Source organism: Xenopus laevis, chromosome 9_10L (assembly GCF_017654675.1).
Source record: "Xenopus laevis strain J_2021 chromosome 9_10L, Xenopus_laevis_v10.1, whole genome shotgun sequence".
In the NCBI taxonomy this organism is placed as follows: domain Eukaryota; kingdom Metazoa; phylum Chordata; class Amphibia; order Anura; family Pipidae; genus Xenopus; species Xenopus laevis.
The window spans coordinates 56,325,220-56,345,301 of NC_054387.1; the positions used below are offsets into that span (position 1 = coordinate 56,325,220).

The 20,082-nt window shown below is 41.1% G+C and overlaps 1 protein-coding gene across 1 annotated transcript; it reads left to right on the top strand.

Annotated features, from left to right (window-relative positions):
- The first annotated feature begins 3,281 nt into the window (after nucleotides 1-3,281).
- On the top strand, nucleotides 3,282-19,167 carry snx4.L (sorting nexin 4 L homeolog). Its single transcript, XM_018235611.2, has 14 exons — nucleotides 3,282-3,532; nucleotides 7,673-7,794; nucleotides 9,062-9,200; nucleotides 9,729-9,878; nucleotides 10,401-10,448; nucleotides 10,659-10,714; nucleotides 11,479-11,551; nucleotides 11,821-11,882; nucleotides 13,684-13,749; nucleotides 14,458-14,547; nucleotides 14,795-14,894; nucleotides 15,113-15,258; nucleotides 15,588-15,702; nucleotides 17,908-19,167. Exons 1-14 carry the CDS (start codon nucleotides 3,317-3,319, stop codon nucleotides 17,953-17,955), a joined length of 1,431 nt encoding a protein of 476 aa, XP_018091100.1. The 5' UTR covers nucleotides 3,282-3,316; the 3' UTR covers nucleotides 17,956-19,167.
- The last annotated feature ends 915 nt before the right edge of the window (nucleotides 19,168-20,082 follow it).

The window sequence follows — 20,082 nt, forward strand, 5'->3', positions numbered from 1 at the left end:
AGGAATATCAATCTATGTGTAAGGTGTCAAAGTCATTTATGAGGGGATCTGCAAGACATAAGCAGATAAGGTACAAGATAATGTGGGTCAAAGAGGCTGAGTATAAATTAAGGCTGAATTATTGGAGTGTAGAATCAAAGGAATTCAATATGATCTCTTAGTCCATATCCAGACATGTTGGTATTTCTGACCTGGTACCGTCCTTTCTTAGTCCACATAATTAGCCATAAATCCAAGGCTCAGGCTTAGTCCATTCTTCAGAGAATTGAAAGTTTCCATTCATTTGTATTCCCACACTTTTCTTTCATTATCTGTTTTAAAATTGCCCTTAAGAACCAAAATTCTTAAAGGAGAAGTTTTCCAATTTCACTTTGTGACATTCGGCGCGTGCGCAGTAGATCCGTACCGGATAAATGCTCCTACTGCGCATGCGCCAAAAACGCCGGTCAAAGCAGGAAGAAGACCGCTTGGGAGAAGATGGCGCCTGTGAGCTCCGTGGACAGGACCTGCGCAGAGGGGCGAGTAACAAGTTTGGGGCATTTGCCCGGGGAGACAGGTAGGCCAGGGGGGAGGAAGGAGGGGGGGGCAACACAGGGGAGGGGGGAGGGATTTTTGCGGGGGTTTCCTTCTCCTTTAGGCAAAGCCTGAGAAAGAGAAATACACACCACAGATTCACTATTACCAATAAAAAACTGGACACACCAATAGGAAATCATTTCAATGGCCCTCATCACTCCATAAAGGATTTAAGAATTTTGGTTCTTAAAGGGGTTGTTTCCCTTCAAACAACTAGTTGTTTTCAGATCACCAGAAATAATGACTTTTTCCAATGCCTTTCTATTTTCTATGTGTGACCGTTTTTCTAATATTGAAGTGTCAAGTGTCTTTTTTCACCTTCTGAAGCAGCCCTGGGAGGGGGGGTCGCAGATCCTGTAAACTGTTCTAAATGGATACATTTAATTGATACATTTCTTATCTTTGTCCCTGCTGAGCAGAATCTCTGGGTTTCATTACAGGCAGCTGTTAGAATTGATACAATAGTTGCTAATACTCCAGAGATGCTGCTGAGAAATGTATCAACTCAATGTTACAAAATTTAACAGTTTAGAGTCTGCACCTGAATTACTGAGCTGCCACAGACTCAAACACCAGAGACACAGACATTCAAATTTACACTTAGATTTTGGAAAAACAGTAAAAAATAAATAATGGAAAGTAATTGGAAAATTTCTTTATTTCTGGTGAACAATCTAAAAACGACTGAATTGAAAAAAGTGTTTGGAAGGTGAACAACCCCTTTAAGGGCAATTTTAAAACAGATAATGAAAGAAAAGTGTGGGAATACAAATGAATGGAAACTTTCAATTCTCTGAAGAATGGACTAAACCTGGGTCTTGGATTTATGGCTAATTATGTGGACTAAGAAAGGACGGTACCAGGTCAGAAATACCAACATGTCTGGATATGGACTAAGAGATCATATGGAATTCCTTTGATTCTACACTTCAATAATTCAGCCCTAATTTATACTCAGCCTATTTGACCCAAATAATCTTGTACCTTATCTGCTTATCTCTTGCAGATCCCCTAGTAAATGACTGAATGTTGTATATATACCAGAGAACACCATAGCATAGTGTAATCCGCTTGAAAAAGGAACTAAAATGTTCTTAAAGCTTGCTATGATTATATTAGTTAGTCAATAAAGGTATCACCTTTATACCACATTTGATATTTTTTTTATTTCAAAAGGGTTGCCCTGTAACATTTAAGGATAAGTAAAACCTTTCAATTAAGTGAATGTAAAATTGAAGAGGGTACTATTCTAAGAACGTTTGCAATTTACATTCTCTTTTTTTTTTTTTTAATTCCAAGATATTAAAGGATACACGTACTGTTAACATGAATGAATTTTGTTACAACAGCGCCACCTGCTGGTCATTTTCTGACCATTCTGACCACCAAGTAGTCAAGGAAGTTCTCAGGAGCAAGAAAGAGGGCTGGTCTGAGGTTCTTCTGGTTAGGAAAAAAAGCTGGTGGCGCTGTTGAAACAAAATGTATTCAAGTTAACAGCATGCATTATTATTATTAAGAGTTATTTTTAGAAAAAAAATATTGCACATTGCTGATCCGTTAATATATTGGAATTAAAAAAAAATGAATGTACAGTGAAAAAGTGCTTAGAATAGCACCCTAATCAATTTACATTCACTTATTTTAAAGGAAGGATTCAGAATGGGGCCTTCCTGTACTCACTGTAGAACAGCAGCTAGAGAGTGCATTTAGAGTAACTGATTTAAATAGACCAGCAAAAGAAATTCTGTTTTAATCACATCATAGTGATCTTCCTCAGGGAAAAAAACTAAAAACAATATATATATATTCCTCTCCCCTTTACTTCTGCCCTCCCACAGACTAGTATCAAACCTCCATCCCAATTATTCCATCTCATCTTTTTGCTCTTACCCTTTCAATAATCCCAACCCCAACATTCTGCCCTTCCCTTCTTTACTTCTTGACACTTTTACTGGTCCCTTTACCTTGTTTTCTGCTGACTGCCACCTTTTGTCTATGGGATTTTTGTATTTTGCCATTTGCACTCACTCTGTGCCCCTCTCATTGCACATTGGTGCCTTCTTTACCCTCTAATTTACCTATCTGCCCTAAGGCAAGGTGCCCATACTTTTCTAATTCAAGATCTACTTTTAGTGATGATGTCCCATTATGATCTACATCCATAAAAGCATTGTTGGCATTCTGTTCCATGGAAAATATTGTCGCCCCAAAGAAGAGGTGATAAATCGCCAGGCGACTAAATCTCCCCAAATCTGCTTGTGTGTCCCTGCCCTAAAGGGCAATTCACCTTCATTAGCAAAACTGTAAAAACTGAAAGAAAACACAGAAATATGTTCAAACTTTGATAAAATGGAGGTGTCGTCACAGAAATGGGCGTGGTCAAACTTTTTATTTTATTTTTACTGTGCCTCAAGCAGAGTTTTTTGTCTCTCCTGGTTCACCAGCCGCAAGTAGTGCTATAAATAAACCTTTCAATTAATACGGCAAATAATAACCTTGGCGTGAGACCATTGCTCGGACGGAGCCTCAGATTATTAACTGAGTGAAGCCATTATCTCACCCCACCTCATTACATTTCTCTTATTGCTACTCAGCTACAGCTGTCCGTACTAGCCAGGAGCCCTATGTCTCACCAAGACCAGCTGCGTTCTGGGACAAAAGCTTAGTATGTGTCATGTGACAGTTTGCAGAACGCCACGTACCGCTTTTGCGCTTGCGCACCCTGCACTGTGCCGTCACCATGGAGGCCACGGCTGAGCAGAAACCGGAAGCGAAAGCAGGATTGAAGGACTGGGCACCGGAAATCGGGGATGCCTCAGGGCTGTGGGTTCCGGAAGTGAATTTGACTCAGGACGGCATGTCAGCTGATCAGGAGCCGGAGATGTTTGAGTCCGGGGATCCGGAGGGAGAAAGTGACGGGGATAATGAGAGCCGCGCCCCGGTCCGGATTGTTGAGGTGCGGGGGCAGAGTACTTTTTTGGGGCCTGTCTCTCTTCCCACCGCATTCCTAGGAGCACGGGCTGACTCCGGAGACTCCCTCTCCCCAAACAATATCAACTTCTCCAGTAATACTCATCCATCTGTCATTCATACAACCATCCTAAATGTAATACCCCCACCCCCAGGAATATTACTGCCCCAATAATACCTTCCAATAATGCCTACTGCTGCTGCTGCCCCCTAATAACATTGCTGCCCCCTAATACCCTACAGCAATTCCTACTGTTACTTCCAAGTAATGTCACTTCCCCCATATAACTATTCTCCCTTAATAACATTACTACCCCCCCAAATACCCACCAGGAGTTACTACTGCTGTCCCCATGTCACTGCCCCCATTATACTCTTTTCACTTAATACAATTACTGCCTCCCATTATTCCCTTCAGTTATTCTTTCTTCTATCCCATATAATGGCACTGCCCCCATTGCAAGAATGTTCATGGAATGTGGCAAGATCAGTTCATCTTTGGGGCAGACTATGCTACATTGGTGATGATTCTCTTGACTTTTAATAATCATTTGATGTGTGTGTGTGTGTGTGTGTGTGTATATATATATATATATATATATATATATATATATAATACACAAAAGCCATGAATATCCTGTAAATTATATCCTTATAAACGGTGAGTTCTGATGTCATCAGTTATAAACGGTGAGTTCTGATGTCATTTCTGTCACATGACTCATTGAAATTTGTGTATTATAATAAATAAAGTACCCCCAGTTGTAAAATATGAGGATATTAGAAGTTACCTCGGAGTTCCATGACCTGTATAAAAACACTCGGCCTTCGGCCTTGTGTTTTTATATGGTCATGAAACTCCTCGGTAACTTATAAAATCCCTATATTTTACAAAAGGGGGTACTTTATTCACTATATATATATATATATATATATATATATATATATATATATATATATATATATATATATATATATATATAAAATGGACTGCTGTTCTTTGCAACATTATTTATAATATATATATATATATATATATATATATATATATATATATATATATATATATATATATATATATATATATAAACAAATGCTTCACCGGCACTCACCCTCAATATATCAAGTCCCGGGTGCTCCTCAGAGGAGAACAAATAGATGCAATTAGGAGCACTCACGGTTGTAGTGAAAAAGGTATATCTTTTATTGGAGTGTTACAAACTACCCCACATCAACGCGTTTTGGTTCACTCAGAACCGTCGTCAGGATGCTCAGGACCTTGGGTTTTCCCGATAATGGATCTTTCCGTAATTTGGATCTCCATACCTTAGGTCTACTGTAAAATCATTTAAACATTAAATAAGCCCAATAGGCTGGTTTTGCCTATATATGTGTGTGTGTGTTTATATATATATATATATATATATATATATATATATATATATATATATATATATATAATGTATACAGTAATTATATACACAGTAGAGCATTCATTTTACGTTTTTCAGGGGACCAGATACAATTGGTGTTAAAGCCAGGAAAATGTAAATCAGGGAAATGTATTATACATAATATACAGAAGGGACCACAAATAGAAATGTAAAATGAGGGGAAACACCCGTCCTCCCTCCACCCGTGCCCGTCTGACTTCCGGCTTCCCTTTATAGACCCGTCCTGCTGATGATGTCACAAAAGGGGCAGGGCTAGCAGGCGGGCGGCTATAAAGCTTGAAGGTGGCCCGCGAAGGGAGGTGCACGGTCGGCGGGTATCAGGCCAGCCCGCACATCACTATTGTTCACCTTCTTAACACTTTTTTCAGTTCAGTTGTTTTCAGATTGTTCCCCTGAAATTAAGACTTTTTTTCAATTACTTTCCATTATTTATTTTTTACTGTTTTTCCAAAATCAAAGTTAAATGGGAACTCCACAAAAACATAACTTAAGGTTTTTGACAAATAAACATATTTTTAAGCAACTTTGCAATATACATCAATTAAAAATATGCAGACTTTTCATGATTTTTAATGGTTTCTGACAGTTCCCTAAGCCTAGCCTCCTGCTGATCTCTCTGACTACTTTTTTGAGCCGGCTGACTACTGTTACTTTGTTAACACAGCCATCTGTCCTCAGACTGCATCCTCCAAACCCCACAATTCCCTGCATATGTGATTTCAATAAGGAACGGAACATCATAGTGCAATGCTGTGGAGAAGTTGTTACAATTTGTAACATCGGTGTTTTAGTCCCTCCATCCCTGCCAGGATTTCAAATGATGCAGAAAGAGAAGAACTGTTAAACAGCTGGATTGCAGCATATAAAATGGCATTTATTGATACTTTTTGAAGAAACGGCTAATTGTAACGGGTATATTAGGGTTTTCTGTGTTATGTGGGCCTCTTTATCAGATTTTGTTTGAAAGTCGGAGTTCCCCTTTAAAGTTAAATGTTCCTTTCTCTGGTGTTTGGCAGCTCAATAATGCAGGTGCAGACTGTTACTGTCTAAACTGTTCCAATTTTGCAACATTTAGTTAATACATTTCTCAGCAGCATCTCTGGAGTTACATAGTTACATAGCTAGTTAAATTGGGTTGAAAAAAGACAAAGTCCATCAAGTTCAACCCCTCCAAATGAAAACCCAGCATCCATACACACACCCCTCCCTACTTTTAATGAAGGTATTAATTAAGGTATTAGCAACTGTAGCTGCCTGTAATGAAACCCAGAAATTCTACTCAGCAAGGACAAAGATAACAAATGTATCAACTTAATGTATCAATTTAGAACCATTTACAGCAGGGGTGTCCAACCTGCGGCCCAGCTTGAACCGCTCAGTTCCCGAGGAAACGTCATAATAATGTAATAATAAGTCTATTTAATATCCAGGTGTCCCAATTCCAATGTATAGCCCCATCTGGTTATCCAACTGGTATTGTAGTTCTTTTCTGTGGTTTTACAAATCAAAAGTGTTTGTGTATTTCATGTGTGGCCCCAGACAATTTTTCTTTTTCCAATGTGGCCCAGGGAAGCCAAAAGGTTGGACACCCCTGGTTTACAGGGTAGGCGACCCCCCCCTCCCTGAGTTACTTTAGGAGGGGAAAAATGACACTTTACACTTCAGTATTAGAAAAACGGTGACACATAGAAAATAGTAATTGGAAAAAGTTGTTATTTCTGGAGATCTATATGAAAACAACTAGTTGTTTGAAAGTGAACTATACCTTTAAAGGAGAATTCAGCTGCTTTTATTAAATACCCCTACCCTAAATAGTCCCCCCTCGGTGCATGCGCTGTTGTTTGAGACCGGAATATTACTCCCAACTGCGCATGTGCCAAACTTCGATCACTACACCAAGAATACTGAAGAAAAGAAGATGGTGCCCGTGAACTTCCGAGGACAAAATCTGTGCGGAGGGGCCAGTAAAAAGTTACGAGCATTTGCCCGGGGTATCAGGTAGGCTGGGGGGGGGGGTCTATTTAGGGTAGTTGTATTTAATAAAAGTGGTTGAATTCTCCTTTAAATGCAGCTGTTATAATTCAAACAATAGCTGCTGATATCCCACAGATACTGCTGAGAAATTTAACAACTATATAGCAGTTCGTTACAGAATCTGCATCTGAATTACTGGGCTGCCAGGTTGAAACACCAGGGACGGGAATATTATACTGTAATCTTGAATTTTGGAAAAACAGTAAACAATAAAAAATTGGACCGCAATTCTTTATTTCTGGTGAAACTTGCGGTGCCGACTGGGGCAGACTGGGACAGGTAGTAAAACAAAAGACCCATTTAATACAGGTATGGGACCTGTTATCCAAAATGCCTGTGACCTGAGGGTTTCAGGATAAGGGATATTCCCATAATTTGGATCAACGTTCCTTTTGTCTGCTAAAAATCTGTTTAAAAATGAATTAAACCCAATAGGATTCAATAAGGATTAATTATATTTTCAGTGGTATCAAGTACAAGGTACTGTTTTATTGTTACAGAGAAAGAAAATAATTTGTAAAAATTTGAATGGCCTTCTTGTAATTTGTAGTCTTTTGAATAACAGGTTTCTGGATAATGGGTCCCATACCTTTTCCTACTGTTCGACAATTTATATTTGCTTCTGCCTCTCTGCTTAGATGTCAAATGAAAATTGTTTATTGAAGAAACTTGAAATCAACGTTTCTGAAGCTGAAAAAAGGACTGGAAAGAATGCAGTGAGCATGCAGGAGACCTACACAGCGTATCTGATCGAGACCAGGTAAGGGACCTGGTGTAGTTGTCCAAGCATTGGACTAAAAATAAAAAGTTGGGTTATGACAGAAAATCATCTGACACTTCCAAGAATTCTGGCATTTTCAGTGATTTGGCTTTTAGTTCAGCAGCTCTCCAGTTTGGAATTCTAGAAACTGTCAGATGATAGGGTCCAATTTACCCTTGCAAGATAGGGTGGGGTCCATGAAAGATGAATAGGAGAGGTTTGAATAAAGAGATGGATAGATGGATAATAGCCTTTTGGCTGATCTATCATTTGAAAAATAGAAAGAGGCAGAAGAGGAAAGTGAATAATTCAAAAACTAAAGGTGAACTACCCTTTTACTTACTAAAACGCTTGTTTTTTTCCGGTTAATTTTTTCAGTGTTTTAGGCAGAAATAGAGCAGTTTTTTGTGAGTTGGACACCACATTATTTATCTGTCCTCCAGCTGAAATATTTAAGTTGTGTCTGTTTCTAATGAATAAGCATGTGAGGATCGGCACGCAGCGGCCAGGGGGGGTGCTATGGAAATAGTGCAACTGATTTCTTTCTTTGCATTATGCTGCTGTATATATACCATCCAATCCCTCAGTCTCAAACCTGGGGCTTCTTGTACTCAAAACAGCATGTGGTTAAACATTTTGGTTACAACTTCCTCACTCTACTCCATGCAGAGTGAGCAGGTTGTTATGCTCTAGACTTGGTGTGGTCCTGTCCATACAGATGGTATCAGCTCAAATCCTCTTATTGCAGTGCTGCCAATTACACAGTAGGGAGCACTAATTGCTGTGATATTTCCATCCCAGAATTCCCTTGGCCAGAGCTTTAGACTGAAACTAAGTGGGACCTCTACAAAGGTGCAGTCAGTGTACCTAAGGGTAAGGGCAGATTTGGGGAGACTAGTCACCCCAGTGACAAATCTCCTCTACTTCGGGGCAACAATCTCCCCGAACTGCCTTCCCCCTACCTTCCCGCCAGCTAGGTTATATCAAATGAAGTTTCATTGTGAGACAACTTCTGAAAATGAAGCGCCATCCCACTGGTGATGTTTCATTCTAGCTGTCGGGAAGGTAGGGGAAGGCAGTTTGGGGAGATTGTCACCCAGAAGAGGAGATTTGTCTCCGGGCGACTAATCTCCCCCTGAATCTGCCCGTGTGCTCTTACCCTTAGTGTGAGCCACCTGGGGTTCCACATCTCTGATGGATCCACATGCAACTTTTGACCTTCTGGATAAACTAGAATACGTTCATACTGTGCTCTTGTTTGTTTCAGGTCACTGGATGGCCAATCAGAGCTGCAGAATTCCCCCCTTGACTCACTATGGAGGCGGTACAGCGAGTTTGAGTTGCTCCGGAACTACCTGTGTGTCAGTTATCCTTTTGTGATCGTGCCACCGTTACCAGAGAAACGGGTACAGTTATAGTAACAATGTGATTTTCTGGTAATTTGCCATCTGTTGTCCCTGATTTATTTTAACTGATTTAACCAGCTTGCTGCACAATATTTGCTTCACTGCTTGCCCTGACTGTGGGACTTCATATCTCTTTGCTGGAGGAGTTAATGCAGAGACATCTTAGCTGGGCTTCCAGCTTTTACTATTTGTTGCAGCACAGTTTCCTTCTCATAGCTAGCTCTTAATTGCACCAAAAAAAAAGGTTTTGAGCATTTAGGGAGTTGTAGCTGAATAACATATAGATGCAGATAACTTTCTTTCCTTTCATAGAAAAACCTTCCTAATGAGTGTAGGATTATGAAGGTTAATGGCACAAATTGCTGGTTGATGACTGAAAAATGGATACTCTGCTTTGCCCCTTTGTTAATTAATTAGTATGTGGAACCAAATACTGCCTCACACATGGAATCCAGGTTAGCTGTCCTTCTCCATAAGTGCTGGGCTGGATCTACAGAGATAAACCATATTATCCCTCTCATTGCACAGGCTGAATTTGTGTGGCATAAGCTGTCTGCTGATAACATGGACCCTGATTTCGTGGAGCGGCGGAGGATCGGCTTGGAGAATTTCCTTCTGCGGGTTGCTTCCCATCCCGTCCTGAGTCACGATGACATATTCCATTCCTTTTTAAATCAGGTAAATTCTTACTGATCAGCAGTGTCTGTTGCCCCTCGCACTTGGCATTTTGGATATCAGCAGATGTAATGCCCCTACCTGCTCAGTTGCACCACTCTGGCTGCCTGGGGTGTCAGAATCACGTCCGTTAAAGTGATACTGACACTAAAAAAATACTTTTTAAAATATGAATGTACATTAAAAGTTACCTATAGGTCATGTTGTTTTTTGCTGAGAGGTTTGTTTTTGTAAGTAATTGTTAGTTGAAGTTCCTAAACCTGACCGTTTTGCCAACCTGACTGTCCCATCTCAGCCTGTTAGTTAAAGTTTGTAATGCTAACGGACTTCTGCTGCACAAATATGGCAGCCCCCTCATAGGCGATCACAGGGAGTAGGATAGGTAATGCAATAGCTTTGGGCAAATACTTTATGGCAAAATTATAAGAAAGATGCAAAGTAAATTTTATGGTAGATGTAAAAAAAGATTCATTTTCTGGTGTCAGTATCTCTTTAAGGCAAGCAGCTGTCTCTTGGTTTTTATAGGAATCTGGATGGAAGGAGTTGCTTAATGAGGCTGGGCTACAGCTTAAGGTGAGTAGAGCAATTAACTGATCTGTAATTGTGTGCCTCCCATCCCATTACAGAATGTCCATACTGTCCAGAGGCAGTATAAGGGGATGCTTTGTGCAGTTATCCCAGTTCCTTCTCAGCAGCGGGCTGGGGGGGGGGCTGCTATTTTCTGGCAGATCAGTTCTGGGGTATATCATAAACAACCTTTCAAGCTTTTTTAATTTTTTTTAGGCTGACTCCAGGCTCAAGGCACTGAATGCCACATTTCGAGTTAAAAACCCAGACAAGTGAGTATTGATTTGTGTTGCCAGTGATATCCGTGAGTGTGACACCTCTGCTAATAACCTCTGCTAATAACCAAGTGTAAAGGTAGCCATACACTATAAGATCCGCTCGTTTGGCAAGGTCGCCAAACGAGTTGATCTTAACCCAATATGCCCCCTAACGTCTGGGCGATATCGGATGAATCCGAATGTTCAGATTACAATTCTATGAATGGGCTCCGCATCAACTAGCCTGCAGGTCCTGGATCATACAAAAAAATCAAACGTGAGAGATCGATATCTGCCCGATATTTGGCCTGATATCAATTGGGAGAACCTGTCAGGAGCCCCCACACATGGGCAGATAAACTGCCGAATCGCAGATAAGGACCAATATCGGAAGCTTTAATCTGCCCGTGTATGGCCACCTTTAGAGCGTATTAGAACCACAGAATCATCTATTTATAAAGTGCCAACATATTCTGCAGTCTTGTGGTAACAGGAAACATATGGGGAACATAAGTAATAGCGAGCAGAGAGGAGATATGGGTTATAGAGAGCAGATAACAGAAACATCTAATAGGGAGTAAAACAGTAGAAAATCAGGAACATTTCCGATCACTTCCTCTGCTGCCAAACAAGACTGCAATGGCTCACACAAGTCAAACATTGACTTTCTTAGTGGCAGGGGTGTCTATTCTTTAGCTGGGGGCACGTGTGTGTGTGTGTTGTGAAACTGCTGTCTACTAACCCCCATATCACACTATAAATGTCTCTTGTTCCCTCAGGAGATTTACAGAACTCAAACATTACAGTGACGAACTGCAGTCAGTCATCTCTCACCTCCTGCGGGTCAGAGCAGTAAGTATCTACTTATCTGTTACTGGTGCCCGGGCAGTCTGTAGGAGCGAGTATTGAGTGATACGTTCAGCACTAGCCAGTCACAGAATGATCTTGTTTGTTTGATACAGACACGTGTCTAGGATTCTGTATCTGAGCACTGCGTGAGGCAGGCTCTCACCCACACATACTAATCTCTGTATGTAAGGCCACATTAGTTACCATTAGTCTGGCCCATAGGCCTCCCTGTGAGCTGCTGCTTTTCATTGTTTGCTGTTCTTTTTATACAGAGGGTGGCCGACCGGCTGTACGGAGTGTACAAAGTCCATGGGAACTATGGCCGAGTGTTCAGGTAGGTAGGAGGCTGATTCCTTGTATTTCCCTAACAGAATACTGTGCACATGAATATTGCAGATACTTTGTTTGCAGGTTTTTCTGTACATGGCTGGCTGACTGTGGGTGTATTGACAGTGGAAAGCTGTGCAAAGGGGGTGGAGCCAAAAGGCTTTGCGTTTGCTAGCTGAAATGTGTGGGAGGGGCAGAGTATGCGATTGTGCAAGAGGGTGTCCATAAATTGTTATGTCATAAAGCTGGGTAGGATATTTGAGCACAGGTGCATATATTTGTAGGGAAATCATACAGACCTGAAAGACCAGATCAGAATGGACCTGGCTCTGTCTGTCTGTGTTACCATCACACACTCATTTTGAAAGAGGACACAAGATACGTACAAAGTTGAGGCGACAAAGGCAAAAAGTGTCCGCTCTCAAACCAGAACTTTGGAGGCTGCTGATTGAAGTCTGGTAGTATAGTTTAGTTTACTTAACGGATAAATAAACCTTTAAAATAAGTGAATGTAAAATTGATGAGGGTGCTATTCTAAGCACTTTTGCAATGTGCATTCATTATTATTATTTTTTTTTTAATTGCAAGATTTTTAAGGATACATGTAGTATTAACATGAATGAATTTTGTTACAACGGTGCCACCTGCTGGTCATGTTCTGACCACCAAGTAGTCCAGGAACTTGTCAGGAGAAAGAAAGGGGGCTGTTCTGGTTAGAAAAGATTTGAAAAAGGTTTCTAATTTTTTTCCTAACCAGAAGAACATCAGAGCAGCCTCTTTCTTTGTCCTGACTAGTTCCTTGACTACTTCGTGGTCAGAATGGTCTGAAAATGACCAGTAGATGGCGCTGTTGTAACAAAATTCATTAATGTGTAGAAAAAGTGTATATAACCTTTAATATGAATGGAGGAACAAATTGACGGCACTTCTGGAGAAGATTTATTACTGCTGTATATCCTGACGCGTTTCGGGAAATGATCCCTTAGACCTATGACTAAGGGATCATTTCCCGAAACGCGTCAGGATATACAGCAGTAATAAATCTTCTCCAGAAGTGCCGTCAATTTGTTCCTCCATTCATTGTACCTTAGCAGTCGGATACTGCTGGACAGAGCACCTGGACAAGTACCTGTGGGGAGCAGTAGCGGTCCTTTTTTCTAGTCTCCTATCTTCTATAACCTTTAATATCTTGGATTTAAAATTAAAGGAATGTGCATTGCAAAAGTTCTTAGAACAGCACCCACATCAATTTTACATTCACCTATTTTAAAGATTTACTTATTCTCATATGTATATTAATATACAATAATATATATATGTGTGAGCCATACTCTGCCTGCCCTATGCTCTCTCTGTATGTGCCATATTTTGCCTGCCCTAAGCTACCTGGGGCCCCTAAGATGCTTAATCATGTGCTGGGGGATACTGTGCTATCCACAGGGGAAGAGGAGGCATATGGTTTCAAGGGTATGTTTTAATATGACTTACATTTTCAAGTAATGAGTGATATCCCTGCAGTGAGCACCAACCATTTGGGGTAGTAATGTGGGTGTGGTTTAAAAACAGGAAGTGGTCAACACTAGTTTCCATTATCGTCTCTCTACCATATTGACCAGAAAAAATCCTTCCCTCGGGACCACCAAATTTGAACAGCACTGCTTTAATGCATCACAGGAAGCCACACGTCATAAGCAATTTAATTATACAGTATGTATCTGTGTGTGGACTGGTGTTGTGAGGAGTAAGGGATTTGCAATATGGGAACTCCTAGGGTTATCCAACTAATGTGACCTCTCTTGTGTCCCCAGTGAGTGGAGTGCAATCGAGAGGGAGATGGGAGACGGACTGCAGAGCGCTGGGCACCATATGGACGTGTGAGTAGTGAAACTGGAGTATGGAATGTGCTGGATCTGCCCCTTGGTGTGTCCCTTCAAAGAGATAAATAATACAAAAATAAAAGTAAAAAATCTTTATAACATTGTGAAAAATATTTCCATCTCCTATTCTGTCTGTTTCTGGTGCATCTGGACTGCTCTTTTGATTTGGTTTCTCTACCTTTGATTTCTGCGTGCCGTTTTTTCCTCTTCAAAAGTGAGTGTTTATTTTGTACCCAGCAGAAACAGCAACACATACTGATTTGTCAGTGACTGTCCTTTCTGATGTGGACAGGTTGAAGCTCTTTTCTTTAAGGCTAGCATCAGTCACAAAGGGGGCAGGGCTTGTAGAGGAGTGGCCGGGTTTGTGCACCTTATATGGGAGGGAGTTTGTGTAGTTCAGGGGCATGACCATGCATGCAGGGCAATTTATTTTTTATTAGGCTCCTATTCCATCTGTTGGCAGGGCTCAGGGTGCAAAGTGACCATTGGGCTATAAATTTGAACCCCCTGCAGGTGGAGGGCTTTGCTATGGGTGCCCCATAATAACTGAGGGTGGCTCTGCTTTCCCCTGTATACCTCCATGGGGCCTGCCTAACTCTTCATCTTTTAGAAATAGAAGCTGCTGATTTGGTTCAGAGGCAGCACTTTATAGAGGTTGATTCCCAGTGAAATGATACTGATATGAACAAGGCTTTTGTCCTGCAGATATGCAGCATCTATTGATGATATCCTAGAAGAGGAGGAGCATTACGCCGATCAGCTGAAAGAATATTTATTCTACGCCGAGGCTCTGAGGTATGATCCTTGCTCTTACTTCCCTATGGTAGTATGAGCGGTATTGCAAACCTCTGGGGCATTAGCATTATGTGGGGGAGGTTTCTCTTCTCAGGCAGCTCTCCGATGTTTTGCCATCTCCAGTAACCACCCTGTGTGGAATTAAAGTGAAGGCACTTCCTGCTTTGATATCTGAAATGAGGAGGTGCACTCAAAGGATAAGGGTGGTGTACACTTGGTAAAGTTGGTTTTCTGGTTGTGGTTTCAGGTCTGTGTGCAAGAAGCACGAACTCATGCAATACGATCTGGAAATGTCTGCACTGGATCTCCAGTCAAAAAAACAGCAGTGCGAGGAGCTGGCGACAGGGGTAGGTGCATCTTTGACTGTTTATTGGTCATACTCGATCTGGGACAGGAACATAACTGATTCCATTCTGAAGTAAATGATGTTGGAGATGTATGCCCATTATATTTTCACATAATAACTTTGGTGTAGAATAAACACAGTAGCAGATATTGCAGAAATGCAAAAGTGGCTTATTTCCCTGGTGTATCAGTGTCGTATGAGCCCTGACTTTTCTTGCAGACTGTGAGAACCTTCTCTCTAAAGGGAATGACCAGCAAGCTGTTTGGGCAAGAGACCCCTGAGCAGAGAGAAAGCAAGATAAAGCTATTAGAAGAGCAAATAGAAGAAGGGGAGGAACAGCTAAAGGCCCAGAATGAGGAGAGCAGGTAGGTTGAATGGGGGCAGTGTTCTCCTCAGGCCTTTTTTGACACTTACTCCACCCAGTTCCCCAGCACCATATTAAAATTCTTCTATAGAGGAAGGTGGGACTGTGCACTTTATTTGCAGAACAGCACAGTCCTAATAGGGCTGTAGGGGCAGGGGATGTACATCATTTTTCTCTGCCCGCGTTTTTTTTTCTGGGGAAAAATGCTGGGGGGATGGTTTATGAATATGATCCTTGCTGCATGTACACAGTGAAGATTACAGTAGTGGCTGTTAAAGCAAAGCTGATTGGCAGAGATAGGCCCTGATTATGTTGTCATTTTGCTTGCAGAGAGTTTGTGAAGAATGCCTGGCAGGAGGTGGAGCTATTTAAGGAGCAAAAGAACCGAGACTTAAAAGAGGCCCTAATCAGTTACGCGGTCATGCAGATCAGCATGTGCAAGAAGGTCTGTGCTTTTATTTCCTCTTAGCTTTGCTTTGTTTCATATTCTCAACATGGGGTTTACATGCACATATTTCTCCAGGCAGTGGTGCTGCTGCCACCCCTTTATAGTTTGTGCTTTTTTATTCTGGCATCTGTGATTGTGACAGACAGAGCTGTAAGAGAAACCAGGGAAATTGTTCCACAAAGTCACAAGAAATAGGAAACAGGCAACAACAAAAGAGCAGCACATGAAGCAGCTAAAAGGGAGAGCACAAAACAGATGGAGAAAGATGGGAAAGATAGGGATAAATAAGAATAATAAAGTATAAGAGAAAGGGATAGGATAGCCACAAATCAAAGCCAGACACTAAGGGACAATGTGAACAGCAGATGAGCAGAACATACATTTTTAAATCACAAGGTATAATTAATAGAAAGGAAGGCAACAACATAGACAACTATAGAAGGAAAAAATAAAAACCAAACTGATATTAACATAATTTGTGTTACATTTGCTGTAGCCATCCAAAATTGGCTTTTGTTCTTGTTGTAATATTTACCCTCTGTGTATTGTCACAGAGTGGGGTACCCCGTCCCATCTTTACCTCTAAGAGACCCTGGGTTCTGCTCTTTTAAACACTACATTGTTCAAGTCTTTTTGTTGCCCCTGTCTCAACTTTTTGTAAAATGCTGCTGGCATCAAAATCAAAATGAGCAAATATTTTGTAGAAAACAATAACATTTCTCCGTTTCAACATCTGGTGTATTGTCTTTGAACTAGTTGCAATGAAAGGGGTGGTTCACCTTCAAGATTACTATAAAATGGTAAATTCCTAGCAACTTTTCATTGAGTCTTCATTTTTTGTTTGTTTATTGTTTTCGATTACTTTCCTTCTTCTTCTGACTTCCAACTTGGGGTCGCTGACCTGGTAGCCCATAAACTGTTGCACTTTGAGGCTACAAATTTATAATTTTTTGTTACTTATCTTTCTATTCAAGCCATCAACTATTCATATTCAAGTCTCCCATTCAAACCGTTAACCAGTTGCTATGGTACTTTTGACCCGAACAACCAGATAGCTGGTGCAGTGCTGAAGAGCAGCTCAACAAAGTGTATAAATAATTAAAAAAACACAAGTCATAAAATACCAATAAAGACCAATTGTAAAATGTCCCAGTTCTGTATAAAAATAAATACTGGGTAAATAGGCTGTGCAAAATAAAAAATGTTTCTAATATAGTTAGTTAGCCAAAAGTGTAATGTATAAAGGCTGGAGTGAGAGGATGTCTAACATAACAGAACACTACTTCCTGCTTTTCAGCTCTCTAACTCTGAGTTAGTCAGTGACTGCAAAGGAGTATGCAACCCCCACTAATAAAAACCCCTACCCAGTACCCTACATAGTCCCCCATTCCTGCTCCCCCCCCCCAGCCTGCAGAGGTGATAAACCTAGAAGTGCCCCATATCCTTTACTTGCCTATAGGTGCAGAGTAAGCTCAGTGGAGCGCATGGGCGCCATCTTATGGCTCTTCGGATTTCTTCGGGAAGTGAGCGCCGTTTTTGCACAGTTGGAGCAGTGTTCCTGTTTGTAGCAACTGTGCATGCGCCAAAATTGGCGAAGGGAAGGAACAGGACCCGAAGATGGAACCCAAGAGCTCCACTGCGCTTACTCTGCACTTATAGGATTAGGGGCATTTATAGGTGTTATCACCTATGCGGGGGGAAGCAGGGAGGGGGGGCTTTGTAGGGTACAGGGTATGGGGTTTTTATTAGTGGGGGGTTGAGTTCTCCTTTAAGGGGGATCACATGGGACAAAACTGTTCAGTGAGTTTGCAATTGATCTTCTGCATGCAGGTCAGATTCAAAGCAAACCGTTATGACCCATGTGAACCCTCCTCAAGTTACTTATTGGTTACTGCCTGGTAACCAATCAGTGGAAACCAAGAGAGCTGAAAAGCAGGAAGTAGAGTTCTGGCTATTATGTTAGACTTCCAGTCACTCCAGCCTTTATACATTACATTTTTGGCTAACTATATTGAAAACATTTCTTATTTTGCACAGCCTATTTACCCAGTTGTTATACTTCCTTTAAAGGTGAACAATCGCCTCAAATATAGGGTTAAATGATTTGCAAATCTATTTGTTCTCTTTTTATTTACATTTTACTCAGTGGGATTGTACATTATTAACCCAGCTCTTTCCATTCTTGTGTTTTTGTGCTTGCAGGGCATCCAAGTGTGGACAAATGCCAAGGAGTGTTTCAGTAAGATGTGATATCGGTTCAGGTGCCCAACAAGATGTGCTGGGAGGGTAAAACAGGAGAATGTGGGCTTAACTAAACCTATTTGCACACAGTGGAATCATGGCATGTATCTGCAATGTTTATGTGAGGGGACTTTGTACAAAAGTGCCTCCCGGTGCCTAAGGAGAATGACAGACTTAATTGTTCCTCTCTGTCTCATTTCTAAAGCCAATGGTGTATGACATGACTCTTCCAAATACCAGTAAACTGGATGGTTTGGCTCCCAGTGGTAACACCTGGTTTAGTGGCTGCATAATAAAATGTCCACCTAAAGGAGGACCTGATCCATGTTATATGCCCAGCCCCCAAACTTCTCTCTAAAACATGTGCATAAATAGGGTCCATGTAAATGTTCCACTGACAGGATCTCTTAAAGTCTGCCATCTTGCTCTTTAACATAAGAAGGATAGGATCGGACTGACTTGAAAAGGAATGTGCCAAGTTTGGCGTGCAGAGCCTTGCACAGAGCATTGTTTATATCAAAGTGCACTTCACCCAGGTACAGTAAATATGTTCTGCACTTCCTCTGGCATTGACTGCAGTCCTGCATTGTACTCCATTGCCCTCAGTGGCTCTACAGTCCTGCATTACATGCAACCCCCTCCCCCAGTGGCTGTGCAGTCCTGTATTATACAGAATCCCCCCCCCCCAGTGGCTCTGCAGTCTTGTATTATATGCACTTCTTCCATCTGAACCACATCTCAACTAGAGAATTGCTTCTCTGAGACATTAACGCATGCTATTATTAACCATAGACTTGTTTCTTACCCTGTTTGCATCCCCACAGAGAATAGAAGAGAGAGGTATTACCTGAGCTTTAACTAAATTCATATCACAGCAAGGATTCCTCTCTTTCTTGAGTCCACCTGGCTGGAATGGGAATTACAAACATACAAACTATAACCTGGCACTGGAATGATTGACCCTGTATTCTTGCATCACATGACCAGAGGACCCTCTGATAGGCTTTTCAGCCAGAGGCCTATACCTGCCTAACAGGATCTGGAGGTGGGGACAGCTACTATTTATCAAATTATGTCTTTAATCCAATCATTTTTGTAATTTCACTTTTAATGACCTGTTATCTCATCTTTTGCAATGTTCATTAATTTGATACAAGTAAACAATGAGATGTGTATTTGTATTTCTTGTGCCAAATGAGTTGAATAAACACTAAAGCTTCATGGAGTCCTTCTTGCCTTAACAACTTACGCTTCATGGAGTCCTTATTATGCTTAAAAAAAAAATAAAAATATATATATATAGATTCATTGCCAATTGGTTGCTATGGGCAACGGCAGAATTTACCATAGCACCTATGTTTTTAAGTCAGCCCCATAATGTCTCAGACAGTGACTATATGTATATATATTTTAAGGGAGCCTAAATAGGAGCATATTGCCTGATCCCCACAGAGTTGCAGTAAGGAACAGTAAGGGGATGGGCAGCAGGTATGGTAAGGAAAGTTTGTAGTTATAGATCAAGATAGTAACAGTAGGGCAAGTTGGTGGCAGAAGAGCAAAATGATAACAGTAGGGCACAATGATGATTGCAGATCACGATGGTGACAGTAAGACATGAAGGCAACAGAAAATGCAAGATGTTAACAGTAGGTCAAGAAGGCAACAGAAAGGCAAGCTGTTGATGGTAGAGCAATATGTTGACAATAGGGTAAGAATTCAAGGGATCGACAAGATGGTATCAGTAGGGCAAGATGGTGATAGTAGGGCAAGAAGGCAACAGAAAGTCAAGATGTTGATGGTAGAGCAAGATGCTGACAGTAGGATAATAATTCAAGAGATGGACAAGATGGTATCAGTAGGGCAAGATGGTGATAGTAGGGTAAGAAGGCAACAGAAAGGCAAGATGTTGATGGTAGAGCAAGATGCTGACAGTAGGATAATAATTCAAGAGATGGACAAGATGGTATCAGTAGGGAAAGATGGTGACAGTAGAGGTGATGACATTTGGTCAGGATGATGATGGTGTGTTAAGAGACCAACAGTGGGCCAAGAGGGCGACAGTAAGAAAAGATGCTGATGTTAGGTCAAGATGGGCACAATAGGGTAAGATGGTGACAGTACAGAAAAAATGACAGG

Excerpts from the sequence above, each read along its gene's own strand:
- snx4.L (XM_018235611.2), top strand. The coding sequence starts at position 3,317 with ATGGAGGCCACGGCTGAGCAGAAACCGGAAGCGAAAGCAGGATTGAAG. Across the intron at positions 9,879-10,400 it reads TCCATTCCTTTTTAAATCAG|GAATCTGGATGGAAGGAGTT; the intron begins GTAAATTCTTAC and ends TGGTTTTTATAG. Across the intron at positions 10,449-10,658 it reads AGGCTGGGCTACAGCTTAAG|GCTGACTCCAGGCTCAAGGC; the intron begins GTGAGTAGAGCA and ends AATTTTTTTTAG.